At 42.9% G+C, this 9,600-nt stretch overlaps 1 protein-coding gene across 2 annotated transcripts; it reads left to right on the forward strand.

The window, feature by feature from the left end:
• The first annotated feature begins 261 nt into the window (after window positions 1-261).
• LOC113591273 (C2 calcium-dependent domain-containing protein 4C) lies at window positions 262-8,889 on the forward strand. 2 transcript variants are annotated; one of them, XM_035523277.2, is made up of 4 exons: window positions 262-334; window positions 416-475; window positions 1,338-2,158; window positions 5,852-8,889. In XM_035523277.2, the coding sequence occupies exon 4, from the start codon at window positions 5,886-5,888 to the stop codon at window positions 7,146-7,148; it is 1,263 nt and encodes a 420-aa protein (XP_035379170.1). In that variant the 5' UTR covers window positions 262-334; window positions 416-475; window positions 1,338-2,158; window positions 5,852-5,885; the 3' UTR covers window positions 7,149-8,889. The 2 variants fall into 2 exon arrangements, with proteins under 2 accessions (XP_035379170.1, XP_026887531.2); XM_027031730.3 differs by lacking the exons at window positions 262-334; window positions 416-475; window positions 1,338-2,158 and adding an exon at window positions 4,296-4,731.
• The last annotated feature ends 711 nt before the right edge of the window (window positions 8,890-9,600 follow it).

The following is a 9,600-nucleotide window of genomic DNA, read 5'->3' on the forward strand; positions in this document are numbered from 1 at the left end:
GGTCTTGACCTGCATGCTAAAAAATTCCACAAATTAAAGGTAATATTTTGTACTTTTGCCTTTTTCCTCTTGAGTTACAACTTCAAGAAGAAATGTCGTCTTCCTGAAGAAGCTATTACTGCTATACTATACTAATATGCTACGTAGTGCTGTTGGTTGGGTTGGCTGCTTGTGAAATTTGTGCAGGGTTTACCATAATTACTGTAGGCACGTATAATAGAGATTTTATGGTAATACACGTAACAGTAATATCACATAAGACTGCATCTTTGTGTTTTGGTTGTTGTTTGTTGTTTTGGTGCAATACTGAGTGGTTTCAGCACGGTAAAGCAATGTAAGTATTATTTTAACATGTTAACTGAAGTCTTGACATGTTCAAATGTGCTTGTTGAATGTTGTTAATTGTTGGTTACAGCCTCAGTGTCCGTATTGGTTGCCCTGATTTGGAGAAAGATCTGCAGTGCTGGTGTTTTGGGTAGGTGTGTTTTCTTGTATTTTGCTCATTAATGTTTGTCTTTTGAAATATGTGTATAGGTAAGGTAAATTGTTTTGATTTAAGATATTACAGATGGTGATGTGTGGAAGCTGTAGGATGTGATGAGCATTAGGGTTTTGGCATTAAGTTGGCATTGAGTGCCATGTTTGGAGAAGTTATAGCCTGTATTACTGCTTAGTGTACCATTAAAATTACTTTCCTCCTGAATATTTTAATGTTAGAGAAGCTGAAAAAGATACTGTGGATACAGTGGATTATGCAAACACATATAAAAGTCATACGTGAACTTATATAAAACAGATTTGCCTGACCAGTTGTTTTCCCCAGTTCACCCAGTGCTATTTAGTTTGCATAACATGTGGTTTTTAAGACCTCTAAAATCTTTTATTTAGGTTGATTTTTGTTGGTCTTTATAGGTTGTTAATTGTCATTTTATCTTTACTGCCGATTCAACTAATTTCAATTCTGATGTTTGATAATTGAATGTATCCTCTTTTTGAAGTGCATCTATTGTCTACATTTAAAAATAAATTATGATGTAATGGTTATTGAATATCTAGCGCTGAAAATACCTATGGCTATGAACTCTATACTCCAAAACATTTATGCTTCTTCCTGAGAAAAAAAAAAAAATAATCAGCGCATTTATTATTTACTCTGTTGTGGAACCTCAATTGGGTCAGATTGCCACTAGAGGGCACTATTGACTGCTTTATTATACCATGGCAATGCAAGTCTATTCTGTGCTAGTCTTTCGTTCCTTAGTCTAGTTTTCACTATGACAACCTACCTAAACACTAAATTACCTACACAGCACTCATAATACTGCGGTAATTTGCAGGACGGCATGACCCATTTGGGAGATTTGGCAACATGAGATCATGACATCGCATGGATCTACTGTATTGTTAAAAAAAAAAAAAAAGTGATATGAATCAGTCATACTGTTGAAAAGGACAGCAACAGACGTCTTCAATGGAAGAAATCTTGTCTAAATTTTCTGACCACACATCTTGTGGTCAGAATGTCCACATTACTCCTGCCAGAACTCCCTGCAAGGAACTACATTTCAACCACCTTTTGGGCTTTCTTTGTAGAAGCGGATCTTTTTATTGTTAAGAATCCTTTTGAGTGGTACAGGAGGAAGAACCCCACAAGCCATGATAAGCCCTATCAACTTTAAGGTCTGCTGCACCGCAGACAAAGGAGCACGATAAAGGCCCATGCCGCAGACCTCGTACACAGGGAGTTAAATGTCCACGTCAACAATGTCAGGAAAGTTAACCGTGGCAACGTGGGTAATAATCCCAGTTCACGCCAGTGTTCTTAGAGCTCAGAGATGAACAGATACGGCTGTAGTCAGGATTTTAAGACGCGTCCTGGCTTGATGCAGAGCCGGAGATTAGGTTTTAAGATAAAGACTACAAAGACAGTTTGGTGGTGTGTAGATCACAGTGGTGGGAGGACGACCAAGATAAATGGCTCCTTCCCTAGACTCCCTGGACTTCCCTGAAAGGCTTGGAGGAAATCAGGCCACTGTTTCAATTTGTGATGATGCAAGACTCCACCAGACTGGGTTTTGTGGAAGAAGCTCCTGCAGCAGGCCTGGAGCTTTCTGCCGTGATCTCAGGAATCAACTCCAGAGTCTCACCCTTCAGTCAGGTAGGAAACGCCATTTGGAATCGGAGGGTCACACAGTCCAGAACGACTGCATGGGTTTGGCAGACTTCACACCACACAACAGGGTATGGTGAGTCAGTTGCCAAGGAAACCAGTGGGGGGGGAATAAAGTGCAACAATAAACCCAACTGTGAAAATGAGTGACGTTTTTATCCTGGCACCTAACGTTTATGACCCAATTTAAAAATGCTTCCATGTAGCATACATTACTCACTGGAACACTACGTTCGGAGGGTCCTTTTTGTACTTGTAGGTGCCCCGCTGTGCCTTAGGATAATTGCATCAGGTCAAGCTCATTTCCCTCCTTACTCCTGATCCGGTCTGTGTTGTCCTGTTTTAGCTGTCATGGGGCTTGAGACAGATGTTCCACGTGTGACTGTGAAAGGTCTCTCGACATTTCACTATGTGAACATCCATTTGATGAGTGCTTTCCTCCCTGCAATAAATGGTTAATTGTTCTCCGCTGCGGCAATCTGTGTAATAGGCGTCATATTGTATCTCTCTGTGTATTCAAACCTTGGCTGCACTCGAAGTAGACGCCATTAAATCATTTTGTGTGACTCACGTTCCTAACAAAAGCCTCAAGGGCCGAGACGCGCGGTGGCTGTTTGGAGAATGAGGCCAGTGATTTGGCTTCCCAGGACATGTGACTCAGGGCTTGGCTCCTGTTGACTTGTAACTTCTCCATAGCCGCCTCTCAGTATGCTTAAATCACCAGGATGCTAATTCTGTTCTTAATAAGAGGATATAGAATGTATATCATAACATTCATACTGATGGAAGCGGTATGAATCTTATGATATACAATTACATTAGGATATACGAAGCCATTTTTAGTAGCCTGACACAAATCTTTTGGACATTTATTTTTCTATGGTAAGCTTTTGCATTAAAATCTATGATTTTTCTTCTCAGTCAACTGGCCAGCTGTAGCAGTGTGTCACCGTTTTACTGAAACAAGACTGCCGACATAAAGGAGAACGCGTGATGCACGTGCTAAAACCCATCTCCACGGTCGGCAGGAGCAGGGCAAAGAAATGGCACTAACGGCAAAACCAAACCAGCCCAGACGGGGCACTGATCAAGGGCAGAATAAAACAACCAAATTCTCTAACACTAGGAACACGTGAGACAATGAACAAGGAGAGCATATCATAAATAAGAATAGCTGAAAGAGTGAACGCCAAAGGATGTAGAGAGAAACAGCAGAGAATATGCAGGCAAGCAAGACAAGGGACAAGTGGAACAGATTTATTAGGCGTGGGGCTAGAAATCAATCACAGGTGAGTTGCAGGGAAAATGATGGCAGCAAAACAAAAACAAGAGTCACATGACTAGGGGGACAAACTAGTTAGGGAGGAGACACCCTCCCTAACTAAGGGAAAATACAGACTGGGGAGACACTGATGCTTGCTTAGTGAGGTGATTTCATAATATTATCTGCTTGACTTCCTAAATGGCCAATTGACATAAAGAATTATAATCATGCTCCTCACACAATCCATTTATGTTTTCCGTTATTATCATGCGGTTTGTATATTGCATCGCTTGATATTCAAATTGTGTGAAATATTTGTTTGCTTCTGTTATGAACTGCGATTATATTGTCTTTCCTGATGAGTTTCTGAATGGTGATCTTCAAGTAGGAATGAAATGGAGATGGGAACCATCATTTATTAGAACAGAAATGTAAATGGTTTTTGCTTTCGAAGGACACAACTAGTACTCATCCCATCAGCAGGGACCGATCCTGACCAACTAGATCCTGTGTTGTCTTATACAGATTTCTTTCTAAAGAGGTACACAGTGTGGTTCTGCAGAGAATCACAGCCACACTCTTTGGCTGATTTTGCAGAGCTTTTATAAACAGTCTTTATTATGCTTTGTTTGAGAGTGTTAGGATTTCAGAGCATATATCAGAATATTCACCTGATACATAAAGGAAATGCACAGATATGGTCCAACAATAGTTGTTATAGTTGAGAAACAATAGGGGATATTTTCTTTTAAAAGCTGTAGTTCAATTCCTCTTAGGTTCTCTTGTGAGTGGTGGTGTTGTTGTTGTTTATTTTTTTAAATGTCTGTTGGTTGCTAAAGATATTGTTTGGTCGCCAAGGCAGATGATGGCCAGCATTACACTCTTTCTGACATAAATGCAGGATTAAATGTTATTCATATATTCATTTATGGAATTCTGTAAAAAAAAAAAAATCTTCCACGTACATACTTATTTATATGTAAGATGTAATCTGTACATTTGACCCTTAAAATAGCCTACTGGTTTTGTGAAGGTCTGCATTACAGTTCAGGCGCCTAATCGATCGATCTCAAATTCTGAGACTATCTGGCGAAGCGCCGCGGTCCCTCTCATTGGTCAGGACCCGCAACACAACTGCTGGGGATTATAAAAGGGCAACAAGCGCTCTTGGTCCGTTAAGTCGCGCCGCGGCTGGAGGGAGAGAGAGCTCATTTTCATCTATGACCCACAATGAGCTACTGAGGAAATGTTAAGCTACTAAAGGGTCAAAGCAAAAAAAGCTATTTCATATCTCAGGGTAAGTAGCCCACTTTAATGCAACAGGTGTTATGTTTCCGTTGTAATGCTTGCGCTGTGTTTGTAAGGTAATTGGTTTAGTCTATGTAGTTTATTTTTCATCAAGTAATTAAACGAATCTTTTTAAAAGTCAACTTTGTAGCTTTGTAACTCATTCAGACGGATAGCCATTAAGAAATGTCACTTGGATTCATTATTTAGCTGCAGCGATTTTGCGCTTGTGAAATGGTTACGCAGATTATTCATAATAAACATACTCATCGATCGATTTAAAATAGTTTAAACTTACTGTATTCAGTTTACATTGAAAAGAAACATCGACAATGGGTTGTTAATGTTAAACTTAATTATAATAATTCGCTTGTCTGTTTCAACACTGTCCTGCCGATACCTCTGCGTGTGCTTGCCGCTTGGAGCCAGTCAACCCAGTCTCTCTGATTTAGCAGGTCCAGTTAGGCTCGAGTCTCTTAAGCATGATTTTAAAGTAGTGATCTATCTTTTCTCTAAGGCAATTCCCTGAACACACAAAGTTCTCGTATTGTGTCTTTGTAAGCACATTTCCAGAATTGTTTTGTTTGTCTCAAAACTGCCTGTTGCTTCTTTTATTGTGGACTCCGTCCGACAAATGTGGGCTAACGTCCAGCTCATGTCGCTTTAAACGGTCCTCTTAAAATATAAAACATAGTCTACTTAACGAAATTAAAGCCTACTTTAATGAAACTGGCTATAGGCAACATACTTTGCGCAAAGAACATACACAATACGGAATGAAGGCAAGCTTTCCCGATAAGCGTTTTTATTTTCTTTAAATATTTTTGTTTTATTAAAATGCTAATTATGTTTATTGATCAGCTCTGGGTTAACATGAGGTAATATGTAAGTGAGGTACAAGTAACGTTGTATCATAATATAACAATATCTCAGGTACTTTACAGTAACATTGAGACGTTCTGATTCCTACCAATATGACGACTTTTATAAGTAAGACTATTTTGTGTTTTTAAGTGCCACATTTTCCACTAGGAAAGCATTTTCCATTTTCTTCTGAGAATACTGATTTATGCACATTTTATTTTCTGTCATTTACATACGGTAAGCAACACTGCTGTCTAATTTTTCAGACAGCAACCCCAGTTGTTCAATCCCAGAAAAATCATGTGGGTTCTGGACAAAATCCGGAGCTCAGTGGAGAACAATGTGCCCCGGCAAGGGGAAGCAGGTGACCGACAGGACAAAGCTCCTACCTACAGCAATGTTCTCACCCCTGACAAGATCCCAGACTTCTTCATACCCCCCAAGCTTGTCAGCTGTCCCCCAGAGGCTGAGTCACCGGACGTGAAGCCCAAGGATGGCTTGCATCCCTCGGCCTCCGAGCAAACCATCGTCACAAAGGCGGAGAGCATTCTCCACAGCCCCCGTCTGGTCAGCAAGCTAGCTGGAGACACCAAGAACCTGCTGAGGGCTGCCAATCGCCACATCATCCAGATCGAGAGTGCGGAGGATGTCATCGCTGGTGACACCAATGCTGACCCGCAGTCTCAGACCGCCATGTCCCTGCCATACATTCCAAAGACTCAGACCTCCTATGGCTTCGCCACGCTGACGGAGAGCCCCCACACCCGGCGGAAAGAGTCACTGTTCCACTGTGACCATGCGAGCCCGGTAACCTCGCCCAGCGTGCCACGGAAGTCCCAGGCCAAGAGCGGCATCGAGGGCAACCACCTGAACCCGCTGGACTTCAGCACGGCGCATGTCAACCCGTACCGCTACTTCAGCGGCGGCGAGAGCGACACGTGTTCCTCGGCGGAATCCTCGCCCTTCAGCTCGCCGCTGCTGTCCCGCTCCGCTTCCCTGCTCAAGCTTTTCACGCACGAGACGCAGGCCAAGGCGGTGAAAGCCAAGAGGACGTTCGCGCGCCACAGCTCCCTCTCCACGGACGAGTGCAGCTCGGCCGAGCCCAGCCCCGGCGTGTCCAGGCGTATGCACCGCCCGCCAGGCGCCGGCCTGCCGCCCAACCGCCCGCACGCCCGTGAGTGGCAGCAGGAGCACACGGTCAATCTCCACAAGGGTGGCGCTGTGCGCCTCTATGCCGACTACGATGCCGGTGCCGCACGGCTGCGCGTGCGCATCCTGGCTGCCGAGGACCTGTACAACCAGGCGGTCGACGTGAAGAGCATCAACTGCTGCGTGTCGCTCTACCTCAACCCCGGCAAGCTGCAGAAGCAGAGGAGCACCATCATCAAGAACAGCCGCAACCCCGTCTTCAACGAGGACTTCTTCTTTGATGCTATCAGCCCGGTGCAGGCCAAAAACCTGGCGCTGAAGATCAAAGTGGTAAATAAGGGTACGAGTCTGAAACGGGACAGCTTGGTGGGGGAGAGGGAAGTCCCCCTGGGAAAGCTGTTGTCAGGGCTCTAATCCCGCACAGGGGCTTGAGGTTGTGGGGGTTGAGTGGGCTAACGTATCTTTAGTGTAAATATACTGCTTCCATGTACCATTTCCTCGCACTTCACTGGACAGTCACAGAGCTACTTCACGACTCATAACTACCAGCACACTCTAGGGGCTTGGTATTTCCAGTACGTATATGTTTACATTTGAATATGCTGTGGATAGAAGATAAAATTATATTGCATCTTCATCTATGTACTTATTTGTAAGTGTATTTGTGATGCAGAGAGAACATTTGCCTTTTGATATCAAAAGTGTTTGCCCTTGGTGTGCTGGACCTCGGAAATGACACAATGACCCAGTCTGCAAATGCAAACGCTGGCTTTGACCCCGCAGGCCAACCAATGTGGAAGAGGAACGCGGTGGAAGAAGCTGCACCGGAAGTTGCGCCATTGCACCAAGACGCTGACTTAAATATGGAAGCATGATGGCATATGCACACCTTCTGTAAATAGCTTTGTGAGACCCAGAGAAGCCTTCCTGAAGAGGGACGAGCATCGCATGTCCTCACCAGCCCAGACCAGCCTGTCGAGCTGCGCATGCCTTTGTTTGTGTATTCGGACTAATTGTCATATCTGGTGGCTGTGTTTGTTACCTGTCACTATATGCTGGTGATATTTTATAAAGTCTTCATCCTGCAAATTTTATCCGTTTAATCTTGAAAACATTTCCTTGCACGCTAAATGGAACCGATGAAAGATAGTGAAGCATAGCGGACCATGATTCAGTCCAAACATTTAAGCACTATGTTGTTAGTGTGTTTTTTTTTCCTTAGTAGACACCATATAAAATCATGAATTGATGTATACATTGGTCCCAAGTTCTCAGGAAACTGATTTGTTTAGCCTTGGCACAACACTGCTTTGGCGCCAGTGTGTTCTAATGTATGTATCCTGTTATCTTATACGAGAGTAGAGCCAATGATGTGAGCATCACTGTGGCACTATCGCGCCCTTGCTAATGCACATGGAAACGCAGCTCTTGGGTGTGAAACTTTTGCGCCAGTACTTGCTGCATTCTTAATGTCTAAATACTACGATATTTGTAGATAAATCACATCTGGAGCACACATCTGCATCTCACAATTTAATGTCCGAAATGAGTGGTTAGAGTGCTGGAACTCATTAAAATGCCCCACAAGACGGGCAGAATAACCTTGCCATTGATCAGCCCTGTAGCGTGCTGACGATCCCTCCCTAATAAATCATGAAATGCTACTTAATTAAACAAGAGGTGAAAGGTTTTTAACCTGCAGATCTTTTTCCTTTCCATCTTTTTTTTTTGCCTCATGAAAAGCTGCGCCTTCCAGAGCCATTAATGTGCTTGAAAAGCGTGCTTATACTCGCTCTTACCGCCACTTTTACCCGATTTTGGCTCAGAGCCGCTCGTCTTCCTGTTGCAATAGCTTTTCAAAGCGCCGATCCAACGTACTTGACGTAGACACTGTTTTGCTGACGTGATGTTGATTCTATCAACTCTGGTATTTTGTAGTTCGTTTACAAACTGTTATTTTTAGTGTGCTTGACCGACTTGCTGTGTTTGAAACTGTGAAATGCTGAATGGGTGATTGGATGTGCTATATTTGTGGCATGCTCTTTACAGTTTTGCATGGGTACTGGAACATTTAATGTATATGCTGAAAAATTACAGGTTTGTGGTAAGAGTTTTATTTTGTGCACTTTTGTTAATGTAAGTAAAATAAAGATATAAGTGGTATATAGAAGGTCTCTGGGCACCATGCTAGTTAATAATTGTTCTTCATTATATAGTTATAATCATGAATTTTAATGGTTTATTGGATGAACAATGGTATTGTATGAAAGAGTGCAGTAATCATATCTATGGTCACAGAAGGAACTTTTCCAGTAGTTTATAACACTTGCCTGTCAGCAGAGACAATCAAAAGTGTCTGAGGAGGTCTAGGTGCCATTTGCTGGTAAACTGACTGAGGTAGGGAATAATCTGTTTCTGCTTCCTCTGGGCTGGTCCCCATGGCTCATTAGGGCAGAGGGAGAGAGCGATGGAACACCTGTTCCTCCAAATGAGCTATCCACACTTTCTTCATTTGGCCTCGTCGACTCTTTCTAGCCATATGACCTCATTTCTTCTTCTTCTTCTTCTTCTTCTTCTTCTTCTTCTTTACTCTTTCTGTCTACCCATACTCTGTCGCCTTCATCCTTTTTACTTGACTTTATTTGACAACCCTTTTCTCTGTCAACTCACTGTGTCTCACCACACAAAACAAATTCTTTCTGCACCATCCTGTTTCATCCAACATGAACTGTACTGCACACGGTAAGTTGCCCCACAAAATCTCTGCATGGTGTAGCGGCATGTTGTTAAAAGTCCGACTTGCTTCAGACTTATCTTGACCAAAAAATAAAGTTTGCCCCAACTGACCATATAAAATGACCACATA

This window comes from Electrophorus electricus, chromosome 26 (genome assembly GCF_041902795.1).
Source record: "Electrophorus electricus isolate QZ-2024a chromosome 26, ASM4190279v1, whole genome shotgun sequence".
NCBI classification, from domain to species: domain Eukaryota; kingdom Metazoa; phylum Chordata; class Actinopteri; order Gymnotiformes; family Gymnotidae; genus Electrophorus; species Electrophorus electricus.